A 19,699-nucleotide genomic window follows, 5' to 3' on the forward strand; every position below is an offset into this window, starting at 1 on the left:
AACAAGAGCGAACAAATCTTTAAAATCTTTAAAAACAGTTAAAAAATAAACTTTTAACCATACAGATATATTAGGTATTCAAGATAAAGAAACTGAATTGAAATTTAAAAATAAACCATGTGCATTTTTAAAAAGATTTTATTTATTTATTTGACAGACAGAGATCACAAGTAGGCAGAGAGGCAGGCAGAGAGAGGGAGGAAGCAGGCTCCCCACTGAGCAGACAGCCCAATGTAGGGCTCAATCTCAGTACCCTGCGACCATGACCTGAGCTTAAGGCAGAGGCTTTAACCCACTGAGCCACCCAGGGGCCCCAACCACATGCATTTTTAAGACATTTACATTGTCCCAACCACATGCATTTTTAAGACATTTACATTGTATGGTCATCACCACTAACCATCTCTATAACTCTTTTCTTTTTTTTTTCCCCTCAAAAGATTTTATTTATTTATTTGACACAGAAAGAGAGATCACAAGTAGGCAGAGAGGCAGGCAGAGAGGAGGAAGCAGGCTCCCTGCTGAGCAGAGAGCCTGATGTGAGGCTTGATCCCAGGACCCCGAGATTATGACCTGAGCTGAAGGCAGAGGTTTAACCCACTGAGCCACTCAGCTGCCCTCCATAACTCTTTTCATCTTGTAAATCTGAAACTTTATACCCACTAAACAATAACTCCCCCTTCCCCAAACTCTAGCCCCTGGCAACCACATATTTTCTGTCTCTATGATTTTGATTACTCTAAGTAACTCACACAAGCAGAATCATACAGTGTTTGTCGTTTTGTGACTGGCTGATTTTACTCACTATGCCGTGCCTACGATTCATCTGTATTGTAGCGTAGTGCAGAATTTCCTTCCTATTTTTCCCCTTCTTTTTTAAGGCTGACTAATATTCCAGTAAATGAATATACCACATTCTGGTAACGTAGTCATCTGTTGATGGACACATGAGTTGTTTCTGTTTTAGCTATTGTGAAGAATGCTGCAAAGAACAAGGGTCTATAAATCATTGAGATGCTGCTTTGAGTCCTTCTGGGTATATATCCAGAAATGGAATTGCTGGATCACATGGTAATTCTATTTTTAATTTTTTGAGGAACCATCATAATGTTTTGTTACTATTTTCCACAGCAGCGGTACCATTTTACATTGCCACCAACAAGGGATCCAATTTCTTTATATCCTCACCAGCACTTGTTTTCTCTTTTTTTTTTGTTTGTTTGTTTTATAGTAACCATCCTAATGGGTGTAAGGTTGCATAGTATGTCTTTGGGGATCAGCAGTATGGCTACTGGATATCCGTGTCAGGTCCCCATGAATTTGAGTGGTGCTACTTACTAGCTGTGTGACCTTGGACATTATCCCAGGCCTCAGTTTCCCCATTTTTAAAAAAGATTTTATTTATTTATTTGACAGAGAAATCACAAGTAGATGGAGAGGCAGGCAGAGAGAGAGGGAAGCAGGTTTCCTGCTGAGCAGAGAGCCCAATGTGGGGTTCAATCCCAGCACCCTGGGATCATGACCTGAGCGGAAGGCAGTGGCTTAACCCACTGAGCCACCCAGGCGCCCCATCTCAGTTTCCCCATTTGTAAAATCAGACTTCTCTCAGAGGGCTGGCGAGAATTGAATGCATATAAAAACACTGAGGTGACAGAAAGCACCCAACAAATATAAGTTATTATCATTTCTGCTTTAAAAGCTCCGACAATAAACCAAATTCTGATTTGCTCTGGCTCCTTCTGGACTAGTCTGGAGGCAAAGAGACAAACTAGATTTTTCAGGGAGTTTTCCTACCTAGGGGCTTGAGTCTGGGGGACTTCATACATTGTTCACTGACATTCTTCCTTCCTGCGCAACCGCCCCCCCCCCCGCACCCCCTGCGCCAGCCTCCCCGACCTGAAGACCTCCCACCTGTGCCAAATGAAGTGAGCTTGAAGTAAGGGTACTCAGAACCTAGCCAGTTTATGTTTTCTCAGGGAGGGAGGACTGAGAGAAATCCGATTGACACAGTTATGTAAAGCCTGTCACTCAGTCCCGTGCCTATTACCTCTGCAGACCGTTATGCATATTAAAGAAGGGGGGGGGCGGCAAATACAAAAGAAAAATAAGCGAGAAAGAGTGAGAGAGTGAACAAATCAGGATGCATGAGGGAATCCACGTGGTCCCCAATCTGTAACTGATCAGAGCAGCTACACTGAAGCAAAACCCCCAGCGCCTACCGCCAAATATATTGCAATGGAGAAACCGTCCACAATGGGGTGTCTATATCCTCAGCAGAGTCTTGGGGCTGCCGCTCAAGAGACTCTCCCGCTACTCCCACCCCTTTTGCACCCAGTAAACCACGCGATGTAACAACGGAATCTAGTTCTGTGTGTGTGCTGTGAGTGTGCGCTTTGCAAACCATCTGGGCTCCATCCTGCGCGGTTGGAACGACGATCGATCCCGGACGAGTTGGGGGAGTTGGAGCTTGCCTGCGTCTCCTCCCTTTCTCTGCTCCCCTCTAGCCCCCACCCCACCTTTCGCTGTGCACTAACGTTTCGCCCGCGGAAGGACGTAGGTTTTCAGCACCAGGAGGCCGTGGACCTTCTCTGGAGGCGTGCAGTGCACCCTCCAGAGGGCCGGAGCAACCTGCTCACCACGACCCTCCCCCTCCTTCCCAAATTCGCCGCCCCAGGCTGTAATATTACAAGCAGTGTGCTCTGTACCCATGCGGGAGTCCAGGAAGGCTGCGTGACCTTCCAGCGAACTCCACCTCGGCTGGGGGGATGGAGGCTGCCCCGGGGCCTGCAGGCTGCGTATCGATCCCCCAGCCACAGCCAACACAAGTTCTCCCGGTACAAACCCCTCCCTCCCCTCGCTGCTTTCCCAGCCTCGTAGGCTTCTAACGCCTAGCTCTAGGCGCCCTCCCCTCTTTCCCGCAATAAAGTAAACCGGGTGGATATTCATCCCCCGCCCTCACCCCCCTCCTTCTTTCCCCCTTCCCCCTTCCCCCTCAGCCTACTAACCCCGCGCTAGAGCTCGCCGCCGGCGGGCCCCTTCCACCCCGTGTATCATAATGCCCAACGCTCTTCTCCTCCCCCTCTCTTAATCAGAAACGTGCTCGCTAGCCCCCCTCCCTCTGCATGCATACATTAGGGTCTGCTTTGCATGCAGCGGCAGGCAGAGAACTGAGGAAGAAGGGGCGGGGGCGCTTTTGCCCGCCTCTTCCCTCCAGGCCCCGTTAGCCATCCAGCTTCAGCTTCGTTGTAACACCGCCTCGTTAGCGGAGCACGCCGTGGCCCCAATGCCCGGGCTGGAGAAACAGGACCCAACTCTCTGCAGAAGGGCACGAGAGCCAGAGGTTCCTCGGGGCTGCAGCCCCGAGTGCATAGTGGGGCGAGGAGGTGGCGGGAGACTTGCCACTTGGTGTGTGTATTTTGGAGAGAGCTCCAGCATAAAAATGGGAGGGGCTCTCTTTTTTTTTTTTTAATTTTGAAAGCGCGTTCATTGAGGGCCTTTCTATTTTGCATATAGTAAACTGGGCAACGCTTCCGTTTTGCATATGGCACAATAAGGGCCCTTTTATTCCAGAAGCGTTAAATGAGGGCTAACCCATCTTGTATCCGTGCCTCGCGGCAGAGAAGGCTCACTCGTCCCCGACCCGGCAGCCGCGCTATACTGGAAGCGGCTCTCCCGGGCGGTTCGATTCCCAGCGCATCCCGGGAACGTGTGTAATCTGCCTCTCGGCTCTCGAGGCTGCAGGCGGCCGGGCTCCCTCCGCCTCCATCCTCCCCGTAGTCCTCGCCCCCTCCCCCTCTCCCCGGAACCCGCGCTCCGCGTCGGGCTCCTGGGCTTCCTTCCCCCCTCCTTTTCCCCAGCAATGCCGCTCCCGGAGGGCGGGGCATGCACTTATCCAGGTTGCGGGGCGGGCGGGCGGGCGGGCGGCGGCGGCCCGGGCCTCGGCCTGGCGGAGCTGCGGCCCGGCGTCGCGAGCGTAGGCCCGGGCCCGCTATACAGATTGCGGGGCGGGCGGCCGCGGCCCGGCGCTCTGCATAGCTGCCGGCCGGGCGCAGGCCGCCGGGCGGCGCCTTCTTCTCAGGCAGGTTCCGGGGCCCTCGGCCCCCCCTCCGCCTCCCCGCCCCCCTGTGTTGTCGCCTCTCCCTCTCGCTGCTTCACTTCACGGGGCGAACATGGCGCACAGCTGTCGGTGGCGCTTCCCCGCCCGACCCGGGACCACCGGGGGCGGCGGCGGCGGGGGGCGCCGGGGCCTGGGGGGCGCCCCGCGGCAACGCGTCCCGGCCCTGCTGCTTCCCCCCGGGCCCCCGGTCGGCAGCGGCGGCCCCGGGGCGCCCCCCTCCCCCCCGGCTGTGGCGGCCGCGGCGGCGGCGGCGGGAAGCAGCGGGGCTGGGGTTCCAGGGGGAGCGGCCGCCGCCTCAGCAGCCTCTTCGTCGTCCGCCTCGTCTTCGTCTTCGTCATCGTCCTCAGCCTCCTCTGGGCCGGCCCTGCTCCGGGTGGGCCCGGGCTTCGACGCGGCGCTGCAGGTCTCGGCCGCCATCGGCACCAACCTGCGCCGGTTCCGGGCTGTGTTTGGGGAGAGCGGCGGGGGAGGCGGCAGCGGAGAGGTAAGGGGGCGAGGAACCCCCAGGTCCGGGGTCTCGACCCTCTGCGGAGCCCCCTCCCCTCCCCCATCCGGGAATGAGGAGCATCCCAATTCCGGGACCCTCCTGGGGTCCCTGACCCGGGGCAAACGGCCCTCCCATCTTGGGACCCCCGTACATGGGTGCAGACCCCCAGGCGCCCCCACCCCAGGGTTTGGACCCATTTGGCTAAGGGCGTTTGCCCCCCCCCCCCCGCCCCTTCTTTCCCCTGACCCTTCCCCAAATCCCTTGGCACAGACCCCTCGCCGGGGTTTCCCATCCCGGGACTGAACCCCTCCTCCCTTTCACAGATTACCTCATCCGAGCAAGATTCCTCCCTCCCTCCCTCCTAGAGACCTGATCCCGCCACATCCCCGCCTCCCTCTCTGGGCAGATGTTTTACTCTTGGGGCAGTTTTCCTCTTGGGCATCTCTTGGGTGATGGCCTCATCCAGGGCCACGTTCTTCTCCTACCCCTTGGGGACCGATGTCCCTTCCAGCACCTTGCTTCCGAAAACCTGATGAACCCTCGCCCCATCCCCGGGCCAGGTCCCTGCACTACCAGCCACTCCCCCTTCCTTCACCTCCACCCTCCATCCTCCACCCCCACGCAGCTAGATCCTCCCTCCTCCTCCCCTACCCCGCCAGGAAAAATCTACTTTCCTCTCCACCTTGCCTCCCTTCCCCTCCTTTCCCTCTGGAGATAACGGTGATCTCCTCGTACAGCAGTCTGTTTCCCCCATTTTACAGAGCTACAATTTCTAGCCTGCTGGTGGCAGGGAATTACTCTACCTTTGCTTCACCCGTTCCCTCCTTTAGAATGAAGGATTAGTGGCATCTTTGAGAGGAAAATAGTCCACTGTCCCTTAGGCTCAGAGAGGAGCAGCTTTCCACCATTCCCCCTGGAGAGGAGGCAGGCTTTCCCTCCAGCTCTGGGGAAGGGGGCCCCTGCGAGGGGAGGTGTTTGTGGGGGGACTTGGGCAGCATCCTCCCAGGGGAAGCAGCTGCTCTCCTACCCCACCCACTGCGCCTGAGAGCACGCAGTCTCCAGCCTTAGCTCCCTCCCGCCCTTCTCCTCTTCTCCGTCATTTCACTATTGATCCACCTTTTCCTAGGCCAATCCTGGGGCTTGGAAGGGGTGGGGGAAGCAGGGTTGGGGTGAGGAGAGTAGATAAGGGACAGTTTTACTTTATTATGCTGGTGGTGGTGGTTGCTTTTGGTCGGGAGAAAAAGGGGGGATATGAAGCAAAGTTATGCCTTAGAAAGAGGAGTTAGGGTTATCTCTCTGATTCTTATAGGGGGACCCGAGGTGGATGAAGGGGTCAAGAACTTTGCTCCTTCCCCGCTTAGTACCAGGGCGGGGATGGGGATGCCTTGATGAGCCTTATTCAGGCCCCTTCAGCAAAAAGGAAAGTTGCCCTGGGAAGGGAAGTTGAGTTCAGGTTCAGCCAGTGGTGTTGCGCATTTGTTTTCCATTGGATGCAGAAGGGGGAGTTTGAATTGTAGGGGAGGGGGGAGAAGGAGATGGGGGATGCTAGGAGGAGGAAGAGCAGCTGCTAGGGGCTGAAGCAGAGGGGGGGGGCGGGTAGGGGGTTGCTGCTCTGGAGTGCTCTTGATTGAAACAGAAAGGGAAAGATAACAACCAGCCGTTTCCTGCGTGCTCTGCCGTTGGTCCCGGGCAAACCCCTTGTCCCCCATTGTGCCCTACACCCCTCTAGATATACGGAAAGATCCTGGGAAGAAGGGGAGGGAGGAGGTCCCAGAGACCCTGGCCCCTCCTTTCAAGGAGCTGGCATTTTTTAGTTGTTAGTCTTCCTGCCTCCTTTTTAAAATCGTTTCTAAGGCAGCCTGATCAGGAGACTGACAACAACCCGCCTTCTGACAGAGCAAGGAGGACATGATGGGGGCGTGTTCCTTGCTATGTAGCTAGCTAACTGCAGCGTCCCTCTTCCCTGCCTCTCTCTGCTCTCTCTCCACCTCCTTTTCCCAGCCTTCAGAAGGCAGCTGCGGTCAGCAGGGTTGATTGAGACTATTTATTGGTTGCTGTAGATTATTATTTTTTTTTGAAAGGCCAATTCTGTATTTTTTAAGCTAACAACACAGATCCCATGTAGTTGGAGAACCAAAGGCCTCATACATGACAAAAAGACTGAACCGTTCAGGTTACTTGCATGGAGTTGGTGCTTAAATGTGAGTTGATTTTGCTTTTTTAAAAGATACAGCAGCAAAAAAAAAAAAAAAAGGCTTACTGACATTTCATTTACCTGCTTATTTTCGAAATTGAGACTTGCCTGGTTATATGTAGAATTTTAGTCCCATGTATATTTGAGTATAATAAGAAAGTCTGTATTAGGAGAAGCTAGTCTATTTTAAGGGGATCCTGAGAAGTATTTTCTTCTTGTTTAGCATGCTTATGTATTTTGTATTGAAGGACGAAGTGTTCACATTCCAAATGCTGTTATCACATATTCAAAAGCAAAGTTTTATGCTGACAGCTTGCAATCGTAGCTTTTCAAGAGACTGGTTAGAAAGAGAGCCACCTGGATTCAGGGACCTAATGTCTGGGCACCAGAATATTTTATCTGTTGGTCTTTGACAAATCACCTTTAAAGTTTTAATCAGGTGCTAACACTTCCTTATCCACTGGCATTATTTTGCTGAGCAGTGGTTTGTAGTGTGTCAAGCCTGTTAAGGAACTGTAGTTAATTCAAATAAGATTATATTAGTACGTTGCTGTTTTTTTTTCTTTAAAACTTTTTGCCTGAACATACTTTACTCTGAGAAGAGCGGTTGACTCCTTACATTCAACTTCAGTATTTTTTCTGACTGGGTTTGAATGAGCTGTTGTTCCATTGGTGAGCTTTTTATGTGGTAGTTGGAGGAGTGTAGTACGTACGGGCTGATGGTATGCATCGATTAATGCTAACCTGTAGTATGGTTTAGGACTAAATCACTTAGTAGTGATTAGCTCCTCTGACCTGGTAGTTTTCAGTGTAGAAATGAAGCATTTTGTTACAGTCTCACAAATCAATGATAAGGTTCCAAAAGGGAAGTCCAGGGTTCCCTTGGGCTGACATACTTACAGAATTCTAAAGATTATTTCTCAGAATTCACTCACAGATCTGTATCAGGTCTTGTCTGGATTCATGAAGAAATAGTTTTGTGACCTTAAAATGAGTCTAGCCTCTTTAAATTCTGGTTTGCTTTAAGTGAATAAGGACTGTATTTGTTTATAACAAAATGTAAGTTAATACTTACAGGACTAGTAAGTTCAGGTGGTTAAAAGGTGATAGAACTTACAGATCACTTACCTGTTATAAACTCCTTTAGCCATGGGAGACTTGTCCTTCACTGCCACCAGTCCCCAACCTCCCTTGGACTGAATATCTCTGGGTAACAGCTACGTGTAAGAGTTCTTCATGACCAAATTCTGTCAGAATAGGATTATTTTAAAAAATATGTAGGTGTTGCTGGTCTCCTCTATTGGGGCTTTTTCTCTGACAGTCAGGAAGTAGAATTGAAGTTTGATTTTACTGAGCACAGTAGGAAATCACAGAGGTCTGCTTCTTCATCTTCCTCTTCCCTTCCATATTGTGTACTTTCTGAGGATTGTCTCAGGTACTGTTAATGCCACCATCCTTTGCCATCTACATAAACATGGCACAGCTTCCTCTCTGTTGACTAGAATTTGAGCTGTTTTTAATATAAACTCCACAAGTGGTTTATGTATCAGCAGTTAGTCCTTATTAATTTCATAATCCACTTACCTTCCTTACCACCTCATAAAATGTTCAAAGCAGAATTTCCAGCCTGATCATAATGTGGCACATTTTAGTTAGATAAAAATCGAAACTGAATGACAGCATTGGTCTCTATTTGTTTTAATTTGAAATGGCAGTTTAGGTGAGGTAGGCTAAGGTACACTCTTGTTTGGGCCTAGAAAAGATGTTGTTCCTATAGGCAGAAGGCAGTTGAAGAGTATCTGTGATTTTTTTGTTTTTGTTTTGTTCTGTTTTGTTTTGTTTTGAATGTTCGCTGGGCATATGTACCAAGAGGGGGAGTTGTTCCTTCATGGACTTCACAGCTAATCCTCAGCTTGACAGAGGGAAAATGAAGCAGAGAACACAAGGGGCATAGGAGAAGCCTCAGAGTGGAAGTCAGAGGACAAGGGCTCTCCTTGCACTCATCTCTCTCTGACCGGTTGCGGGACCTTGGACAATTCACTTTTAACCTTGAATATCTGATCTGTAAAATGAAAAGGTTGGGCTAAATATTAGCTCTTGAATCTTTTCTGCTCCAGGATTCTGATTCTTTTCTATTATGTAATTTTTTTGTTCAGGTCAGAACTTCTTATTCTGAGTTTATTTATTTATTTTCTGAGTTCATTTAAACTGTCAGAGTCCATGAGCCTATTGGGTCATTTTTTTTCTTTTTTAAGATTTTATTTATTTATTTGACAGAGATAGACACAGCGAGAGTAGGAATACAAATGGGGAGTGGGAGAGGGAGAAGCAGGCTCCCCGTGGAGCAGGGAGCCCGACATGGGGCCCAGTCCCAGGATTGGGATCATGACCCCAGCCGAAGGCAGACACCCAACAACTGAGCCACCCTGGCGCCCTCTATTTGGTCATTTTTAATCTTAGTTTGTACATTTGCCCATTTAATTGGTGTAATTGTTGGGAAGAGAAATTTCAACTTAGTGGGAAAGTTTTCATTGCATGGACAAAGTATAAGGACTGAAGAGTATGGAAAAAGTTCTTTTCTGGAGTTGACTAATTTCATTTATAAGAAAAGTGAAGATCAGATTTTAAATATAAATCATTATCTTATGTTGAGAAGCCCTGCTATTTAACTAAGTTTGTTTCATTTTTCCATGTCGTAGATTCCTAACTGCTAAAGGGAAGTTATTTTTCAGTCTAGGTGGTGTATGCCTTTAGGTGTGTGAGCTTTTAAATGAAAAGAAAATTCTGTGCATTAATGAATTTATGAATCCGAAGTGACAGTATGTGTGTTGCAGGAAGCAGCTGTTAATAGGCTCTGAAATGTAGGACTTTGGTTTACCCTGAGCATCAGAAATGTAGTCTTTAGAACTTTTCTTCATTCTTGCTGAGAACCATGTGACATGTTCCCATCTCTTCCTTCCATTTGATTATCTTAAGGCACAGGGCTCCTGTAGGAGATCATCATTCACAAAATAGTGATTTGCCTTCTGATTAAGATGAGAAAATACTCCCATGTTGACTCCATTTCGGTATCTGTGCTCACCTTGAAGCTGTCCTTGCGTAGAGCATGTGTGTGGATGCCGACTCCATAGGCTTGCCCTGCAGCGAGAGGGGTGGCCAGGGTGCTTTGCTTGCTCTGAGGCATAATACTCTGCAGTGCCTCTCTCTTCTGGAGACTCACTGTTTTAATTGTAGGTCTCCTAATTAAGATCTCTTTGTGCCTGCCCACATTCCACTAGTGTTGGCACAGGACTTCAGTTTCCTTCTAGCACTTAACTTGAAGGCCTTCCGTAGGGCCTTTTGTGAATATCTTGTCTTTCCATTCTTCCTCTGCCAAGGTGGAGAGCCCAGTGGCGTAAACCTTTGAGAGAGGGGGAAGCTATGTGACTGTCACTACTTTGGGAGGAATTTATTCCACGATTACTGGGATGGGAACCTCTGTTGTCTGCATATATTATTTGCGGGAAATAAGGAAGGTTAAATTACTAATGAGTCTGACATAACCTACCTGTACTTTTTAATCAGATTTTTAACCCTGTGGGCACTGGTAGGAAAGAGCTCGAGGTTAAAAAGTACTTGTTTGGGTCTTGCCTAGATTGGTTTAAAGCTTTATCATGGAGTAAATCACAGACTCATGATTTTTGTGGACCGGTAGATTGTGAAGATAATCAAACGAAATTATTGATTGCTCCTGAATTGTATCAAATTTTAAGACACAGACTAAATGAACATTAACTTTGAGATTTGAATGAACTTTTTACATTAGAGAAGACTTAGGGAGGTTCTAGAAATTACTGAGTTAATTAGAAATACTCTTGTAGGGTGCCTGGGTGGCTCAGTTGGTTAAGCGACTGCCTTCAACTCAGGTCATGATCCTAGAGTCCTGGGATCGAGTCCCACATCGGGCTCCCTGCTCCTTGGAGAGTCTGCTTCTCCCTCTGACTTTCTCCCCTCTTATGCTCTTTCTCACTGTCTCTCTCTCAAATAAATAAATAAAATCTTTTAAAAAAGAAAGAAAGAAATACTCTTGTAGGTTCCAGCTTTTCTTGCGAAGCTGGCTAGGCTTCTAGAGTAGTTTCAGAAGAAGGCAAAATAATTGGAAAATGTCATTTCACTTTAGTTTCTAGTATACGAGTGCCCAAAATGCAGCCTGTTCTTTAATGGATCTAAACATGGCATGCTAGAGGAAATGCAGTCTTATTAGGAAAAAGGAATCTTAAATCCTTCACCTGGGTCCAGATGGTTTCATTGCTCACATCAGTATGAGGCAGGCAGACAAAGGGCTACTTTTTTGTTGTTGTTGTCATTTCATTGGTTGAAGAAGGCCTGAAAGAAGGAAGTACAGGATCTTTATGGCATGCATTAAATAAAGCTGGAGGCCCGCACTCTTATACCTGAGTGGGTGGTTTTATGGCCTAATTCTCTAATTGCTGGCATTTATGACAGTGTGGATGCTACTGGCCCTGTGGCCGAGATGGATTATGTTGGGAATAGGGAGAGAAAAGGGGTCCTTTTGTTGGCCTTTTCATTTTCCCCCTCAATAAGATCTCTGAGAAGGCCCCAAGGAAATGCACAGACACTTGAGCTGAGGGAACGACATCCCATAAAATGGTTCTTTATGTTTTTAAAAAGGATGAGCTGCTTTTCTTGACCTATCCAAAGAAATCCATACCAGCACTGTTAAATATTTCAATGAGCTTTGTACCTTGTCAGGTTACACACCAGGGGAAGCCAACCCATGAGGCTGTAACCACTGCCAGACATTTGCTTTTTAAAGACTAAGGCATTTGAAAGACAAATTTTGTCGTGTGATTTGTAGTTGTTTGGGATGATATAAGCCCCCTTGTAGTATTAGTACAAAGCTTCTTAGGGGCCAAACTTGGCTTCACTTTTTAGAAGTTGGACATCTTTAATGAGTTTTAGTTTTAAAGGACTAGAGATACAAATGTAAGAGTTAGTTGACAGTTTTCTGCACCAGCTATGAAAATTCCCCTTCCTTTGAAATGAGTAGTTGTTTTTCTATTTGACAAATAGACTAAAGGGATTTCCCCAGAAAACTTACCTTTAATTATCACTGTAGCAGTGCCTTGAGTCCCACCAGTGGGGCGGATCTCTTCCACTGGCATTTGTCTCTAGAGCTGGAGTTTCTTTCATATATTTTATTTCTTTTCTTACATTCTTGTTGTTGTGCTTGGTTGGAATGCTTGGGTGTAGATGTTCTGATGTCTTTCAGCAGCCAGAGCCATGAACCTTTCTGACGTTGGAACTGTTTTAGCCAGATCCAACACTTAGGATCTGTGCTTTGTTGAAGCATCATTGTTTCTTTCTCCTTTTACTGCATCAAAGTAACTGTGGCTTTCTGCCTTGAATTAGGAGAGTAACAGTACTTGTGAGGAGTGTTGTTGGAGAGCACTTTTTTCAGAAAGCTTTCCTTTATACTCTCAGTTCTGAAAACTGAGAAGTTGATCACAAATATCTCTACAATAAATATCTACACCCAGAGGAACAAATATTTACACATGTCTGTATTCATCTTCTGTCCATCCATGAGTATTGACTAATTTTTAGATCAAATGCGAACATACAACATTGTTCCTAGATTATTGCCTTTAATTATAAGCAGTAAAACCATGTGGATAACATCTCTTTAAGCTTAGCTAATGAGGAAATCCTTTTGTAATCTCTCCGGCTAGGATTTTTTATTTGTGCATATATAAATACCTTTATAAAGGATAGGGAGAATCTCATTATCTAATCTGTAATAGTGTGAGATAGTATAGCACAGTAATTAAGAGCTATTAAGACCATGGGCTCTGGATTTAGACCGCCTGGGTTCAAATCTTGGCTCCCCTGTTTATTAGCTGAATGACCTTGGAAAAGTTTCTTAACCCCTCCATGCTTTAGTTTCTTCATTTGTAAATTAGCAGTAATCAAGCTTTGTGAAATTATTGTGAGGCTTAATTGAAATTATGCATGCAAAGTACTTAGCAATTTGCCTGGTACATAAGAATCCGTAATTATTATTAGGACTCAAAGTTTGAAAGGCCATGAGGGCTATAATCTTCTTTTTTTCCATCAAGATAACTGGGTTTTATTACTCTGATGTGTACATGTATATGTATACACATACATATCTATTTGAGAGCTATAATCTTGACTTTAAAATGTTCTTGATTTGGGTCTGGGTGTCAAGTTCATTAGTAAGCTTGGTGTAACCAAACTGAAGTCCAGCACGCATCTTGGCAACAGGGAATACCATTGGTGTCCAGTGAGAACATAATTAGAGGTGAGGCAGAAAAGGGAGGAGAGAGAACAAGACAGTAGATAGGCAGATAGGACACCGAGGAATTCAGTGCCTCCAGGAGCTGCGTAGTTATCAGGCCAAGGCAGCTATGTTGGGGTTGCCACTCCTGGTCTCGATAACTAGTGTTCCTTACCTTTTTACGTATGAGTGTAAATACTCGGGGATCCTTTACAGTGATTCTGAGGCGCTTCATGGTCCTCGGCCCCCAGGTTCAGTTCCATTCATTTATACTTGGTAACTAGTTGACATTTGCTCTCAAGTGTCAGTGTGGGGAGAATTAAGTGTTGGTCTACAGAGATCAACACAATTAATAATTTAATTATAGAAGAAATGCTAGGTTACAGTTCCTGGGGGTTGGCACTTAGTTTGAGAAATAAAAAAGAACCTCAAATAGAATAGTCAAAAACAGATTAAAGTTTAAGAATAACCAGTAGAGGGTAGTACACTTTAAGGAGGAAACATACAGTTCTGCTCTGTCTCTCTTAAAAAAAAAGGTTTGCTGAAATACCCCCATCGTTCACAGATGAAGAAACTGAGGCACAGGCGAGCTAGTTTTCCAGAAGTCATGGCGAGTAAGCGGCAGAGCTAGAATTCAAACCTAAACCCGTATCCATCGGAAAGCTCATTCATTCTCTCTGTTGCGCTCTTTACCTCTTTTCTCTTTGCACCCTCTCCAGTCAGTCTGTGAGGCTTGTCTGTGATACTGTTGCAGTGTTTAATCTGTCCCTGCTCTTCTGTTTTTACCATCCTACTCGAAATTTCCATTACCTTTGCATGGATTATTACCATAATCTCCTAACCGGTCTCCCTGCCTTCCTTTTCACTATATACAGTGTTGCCATTGGTTTTAAATATAGATCTGATTATGTCACTTTATTCCTAAAACCCTTTGCCTCCTCACTGAATATAAAATAAGATTTAAAATTCTCAGCCCTTCATAATCTATCTGGCCTACATTACTACATTTTGAACATTATCTCCTGAACACACATTCTCACTTACATGCTTCGGCCATGTTGGACTGCTAGTCTCTTAGGTGTTCTCCATAGGCTGTTTGTACCTGCCTTTACGCCTTTGCTAATGCTTCCTTTGCCTTAAAGTGTTTCCCATCTTGCCCTGCCTATAGCTTTCATGGCTCAGCTCAGATCCCTAGATCCCACCTCTTCCAAGAAGCCTTTTACAGATGCCACTGCTAGTGGAAACTCAACTTCTCCTTTCCCGTTTTCTGACTGTACTTAATACCTACCTTTAAAGAATTTACTCTGGGTTACCTTATAGTATAAGTACTTTTTTTTTTAGTTTAGTTTTTAGGGAAAGAGCACACATGCAAGGGATAAGGGGCAGAGGGGGAGAGAATCCCAAAAGGCTTCATCCCCAGCATGGATGAGGCTTGATCTCACCACCCTGAGATCATGACCTGAGCCAAATCTTAAGAGTCGGACGCTTAATGGACTGAGCTACACAGGCGCCCCTGGTATAAATACCTTTGATTGTGTGTGCTTTCCCCCATTAGATTGTGATTTTTTTTAAGACTTGGATCGTTTCCATTTCTAAGTTACGTTTATGTTTTATATAGTTTATAGTGGTGACTTTCCATAGAAGGTGATCATTGAATGACTGTTGAATTGAAAATTTGATCCACATTAAACTTTTAGGAGTATCTTGCAAGGAGAGCGTTACAGAACCTATTATGTTGTATAAGACTTCTGAGCAGGATAATTGTGAGTGATTTTTTTTTTTTAAAGATCTTATTGATTTATTTGAACAGAGAGAGATCACAAGTAGGCAGAGAGGCAGGCAGAGAGAGAGGGGAAGCAGGCTCCCTGCGGAGCAGAGAGCCCGATGTGGGGCTCGATCCCAGGATTCTGAGATCACGACCCGAGCTGAAGGCAGAGGCCTTAACCCACTGAGCCACCCAGGTGCCCCGATTTTTAAAAAAAAATAGTAAAGTGGGGTGCCTGGGTGGCTCAGTGGCTTAAGCATCCATCAGACTCTTGATTTCGGCTCAGGACATAATCTTGGGGTTGTGAGAACAAGTCCCCCCTCAGCTCCCCAGAGGGCATGGAGGCCTGCTTGGGATTTTCTCTCTCCCTCTTCCTCTATCCCGTATCCCCCATCTCTTTAAAAAAAAAAAAAGTAAACTAATTCAGGTGTTGCAGAGGAACATCTAAGAGCCATCAGAGGACAAGGACGTTTCTGTAATAGTACCAAGTGGGGTTTTACAAGTGATGTTGAGGTGTCCTGACAGGAAACCATCATCTTTTATGTAGATAACTCCAGCACTGACCATCCCCTTACTTGAGTGTTGCTTCCATTTCTAGGTTGCTCAACTTAAAAGGGATGAGGACGCATTGAAGGCGGTTCTGAGGTGACTCGAAAGATGATTATATGATTGGAAGTCAGTCCTGTGAGGAAAGGTTGGGAGAATGAAAGGTTAAAGAGGCAATTTAATAACTCTTCCAAAGACATGAAAGGGTCCATTATTAGGAATGGTAACCAGCTGTTTCCCAGTCCCATGGGTCCAAGAGTAAGCGAAAATAGGTCTACACTGAAGCAAAGGGTAGTTACATAAAGAACTCGTTACTAATCATGTTTGTCATCGTGATGGTTGAAAAGGTTAACAGAATAGTGTTATCATCTTCTCTGGAGGTGAATTTTTAAAGTACTGTCCAACCTATATATGTGTAAAATGACCTCTCGGGAGCTACCCTCTCATTCTGGGAGTCAAAAAGTGTATTTTCATTCAGATCCTAGAGGGTGTGGATCATGTTTTGTCCTTCTTAATATTCCCCCAGGGGTCCTGGGGCCCTACTGGCTCCTTAAGTGTTTGGCTTGAATTGTCAATTTGTGGCAGTAATTAACTTTCAGTAGTAAGCTCCAGAGAAATGTCTTTATGAAACGATCTTATAGTAGTTTTATAGGAGAATAAAAATGTAGTAAATGAAGCTGAGAGAGAAATCTTAACATCAAGAGAAACCAGGGAAAACAGTAGGTGTGGTCTTACTGTAGGAAACAAATAAGTGTTTGTAGCCTTCATGTCCATTTTCAGTTGTAGTTTGAAGAGATGTGCTGCAAAATATCCCTTGGTAGGGTTATCACTGCCTGTGGACATACTGCAACAAGTGCTTTGTAAATCCTTTCCCATCTAATACAAGCTTGCTTCATGTGAATGAGGATTACAAAGGCCTCTGACCCTTGGCTTTTGAGGCTGTGTGGAGGGCTTGCATCACTCAGAATGAAACCTTTTTAGATATGTTGGGTTGCAGAAAGCATTTCCTGTACAGTCAGAATGAAAACCGTGAATTGGGATTATTCATACAGATTACCAAGAGTCTGGCAGAGCTGATATTAACACCAGCTCTTTTTCCTACCAACTTGTAGTTCCAAAACCTCTACTGGGTTATTGACACTTTAGTACTGGAATTATTTGTGAATTCCTTCTTTTAGGTGAAGTGTTACAAGATTTATTTAAGTTTATATACATATAATGAATTTTCTAAGTTTCATATAGGCTGTCCACTCTTAACCAGACAATCTCATTAAATGACTGGAGTTCACAGGTGTAGCTGGGTTCTTGCAGGAATTCTGCAAGTGGTGGCAAAGCCAAGGGCAGTTTGGATTCCTTAATTGGGAAATTGGGTGTCACTTAAGAAACCCAGGAATTGGAAATGTAAGAGGTTCATGCTTTTCCAGGAACTTAAAAATATATATATTTTTTATTTATGTATTTATTTTAGAGATAGAAAGCACAAGCCGCGATGGGGGGTGGTCAGGGTGGGGCAGAGGGAGACAGGGAGAGAGAATCCCTGGGGAGTCTGATACGGGGCTTGATCCCAGGACCCTGAGATCATGACCTTAACCAAAATCAAGAGTTGGACACTTAACCGACTGAGCCACCCAGGTACCCCTTTTCCTGGAACTTTTAATTGCTAGTCATTCAGGTTTAATTTTGGAAAGCAAGTGATTATGAAGGCAAAGAATAATTGTCATGATACCATATTCTACTTGAGAGACTAGAGCTGGAGTAATAAAAAAAATACCAGGGACTTTTTTTTTTTTTAATAGGTTAATGCCACATAATGTGGTCTTCTCAGAATGTGATGGCAAAATTCAAATATGATGTGGGAGTCAGAGGAGAGTGAGTTGGTTTTTCAAGATACTAAGAACACAAAACTTCCCAACTCTCTCTCTTTTTTTAAAAAGATTTTATTTATTAATTTGACAGAGATCACAAGTAGGCAGAGAGGCAGGCAGAGAGAGAGGGGGAAGCAGGCTCCCCGCTGAGCAGAGCCCGATGTGGGGCTTGATCCCAGGACCCCAAGATCATGACCTGAGCTGAAGGCACAGTTCTAACCCACTGAGCCACCCAGGCGCCCCAAACTTCCCAACTCTTACATTGAACATTAATTCCTAAAAAATACTAGGTCAAAATGATGTTGGCCAACTTGGAAGCTTTGTTTTGCCAAGGAAAATGTTCAAGTTCATCATCTAACTTCATGTTGCTCCTTCAGAAAACCGACTTTACCGAACGATGACCCTATTTACCTTCAGAAAGAAGGACGTTGTGAAAACCTCGTGTTACGGAGTTGCTCTTGGTCATTCAGCTGCGCATCTGTCCTCCCAGAAGGAAGGAGGCACCCTACCTTTTGTATCAAGATATGACCAACAGGCTAGAAGAAGAAAGTTGAAATTTTGTAGTAGAAGCTTGTAATCGAATGAGCATAGAACTCCAAATGAAATTAACTACTTAAAGTTGGCATCTGGGGAACTCACACTTCTCGTAATAAAAAGGACCATCTCTGAAAACAGTGTTGGTGTTTGTTGGCTTAATTTTTCCAGCCTGTTAGATGGATCTGGCCATGTTGTGGTACTTTGCTGTTAAACAAAAAATGAACCCTGTGAATGAGGAGTAACTTGATTTCTGCAGTATATCAGGCTTATTTCTTCTGCTTCAGACTTGAAACCTAGGAGTCTGGAAATACATCTCTCTTGATTTGTTTTAGGTTGGCTTTTTAAGATCCTGTGAAATAATTTGGGACATTGCCAAGAATCTGTATACCTTACTGTCTGAATGTGTGTGTTTATTTGCTGTTATTTTTCTCTTTTTCCTTTCCTTTCCTTTTCTTTTCCTTTCCTTTTTCCTTTCCTTTCTTTTCTTTTCTTTCACCAGTGAGCTACTTTATGACTACTTCTTTCTGAAGTGGGATGGGTGGGGGTTCACCTGTCTCATTTGCTTAACTATTTTGAGTATCTTTGCTTCTTGCTCTTGTTGACATGGAATGAGGATGGAGGGTACTGCTTCTTTCTCTAATGACAAAGTGGATATTTCTGTTTCTCAGGTGGCATTTGCTAGGTAGAATTGAATTAAATATTTGAAAACTGAATTTCATTCTTGTGTGGGTGAAAATTTCACCAGCTATTATTATTGAAGAAGAGTATATTATTGGCTTGGTACTCTTTAATCCTAGGTGACTTTTTTGGTGTTAACATTTCTCAATATCAGGCAGAGATCATATATTTAAAATAGTTTATTTTATTTTGTTTTTTTCAAGATTTTATTTGAGACAGCTTGAGGGGTGGGGAACGAGCAGTGGAAAGGCAGAGGGAGAGAGGGAGAAGCAGGTTCCCCGCTGAGCAGGGAGCCCAATACAGGGCTTGATCCCAGGACCTTGGGACCATGACCCTGAGCCGAAGGCAGCTGCTTAACCATCTGAGCCATTTAGGTGTCCCTAAAACTGACTCTCTTTCTAGCTCTTATATATTCAAATAACCACTGTTCTCTTTAATGCAGCAGTAACCAGAGAAAATTTGTCCTTGGCCATAGCCCTGACAATCAGTTGACAAAGACTATGATGTTAGTTAGTAACTGCATCCATTTCTTGACCAGTTGCTCCCAAACCATCTTGGCTTAGGAAGTTTGTCTCTTAATGTCTGTGTATTTGACCATGCTTGAGTATATTATCCTTCTCCCTTCTTATAGAATCAACAGCATGGTTGTTGTATTCTACTTTTTGGAAATGAGTTAGAGACGTCACTCTATTTTCTTCTATTACAAATGATAAAAAGTACTTGCAAGGATGTTCACCTTCCCCCTAAGCGGCATTCGTAAATGGATCACTGTACATGTGAGAAATGGAGAGAGATTGGAAAATCTAATTCAATTTTTTATTCATTTATTTATTTTACAGAAAGGGAGAGAGAGAGAGAGCACGCATGGGAGGGAGGGAGGGAGGGAGAGGGAGAATCTGAAGTAGACTCCTCACTGAGTCGATCTCATGATCTGAGCCAAAACGGAGAGTCAGATGCTTAACCTCCCAAGAGGTCCCTCTAATTCATTTTTCAAAAAACATCTTTTATGCACCAGAGAGATGATCAGGTGCTGGGGCACTAGCATTGAACAAGTCCCTTCTCTCATGGAACTTACTATGTAATTTCTTTTTCCTGAGTTCTGCTTAAAATACAGCATGAACATAAGTACTAAAATTATAATACTTTGCAAGATACTTTGGAAATTGGTTGTTTGAAGGTTGAAGCTCTCACAACTAATATTAAGAGAAT

General features: G+C 45.2%; 1 protein-coding gene across 8 annotated transcripts in view; it reads left to right on the forward strand.

Annotated features, from left to right (window-relative positions):
• Positions 1 to 4,034: 4,034 nt before the first annotated feature.
• Positions 4,035 to 19,699, forward strand: part of KMT2A (lysine methyltransferase 2A) — a 73,909-nt gene continuing 58,244 nt past the window's right edge. Inside the window, exons 1-2 of one of the 8 annotated variants that reach the window (XM_059182285.1) lie at positions 4,035 to 4,601; positions 6,707 to 6,805. In XM_059182285.1, the coding sequence (XP_059038268.1) occupies positions 4,170 to 4,601; positions 6,707 to 6,805 (531 nt within the window). In that variant the 5' untranslated portion in view covers positions 4,035 to 4,169. The remainder of the gene's footprint in view (positions 4,602 to 6,706; positions 6,806 to 19,699) is intronic. The other 7 variants (XM_059182257.1, XM_059182249.1, XM_059182263.1 and 4 more) reach the window with 7 other exon arrangements.

Source organism: Mustela lutreola, chromosome 1, assembly GCF_030435805.1.
Source record: "Mustela lutreola isolate mMusLut2 chromosome 1, mMusLut2.pri, whole genome shotgun sequence".
Lineage (NCBI taxonomy): Eukaryota > Metazoa > Chordata > Mammalia > Carnivora > Mustelidae > Mustela > Mustela lutreola.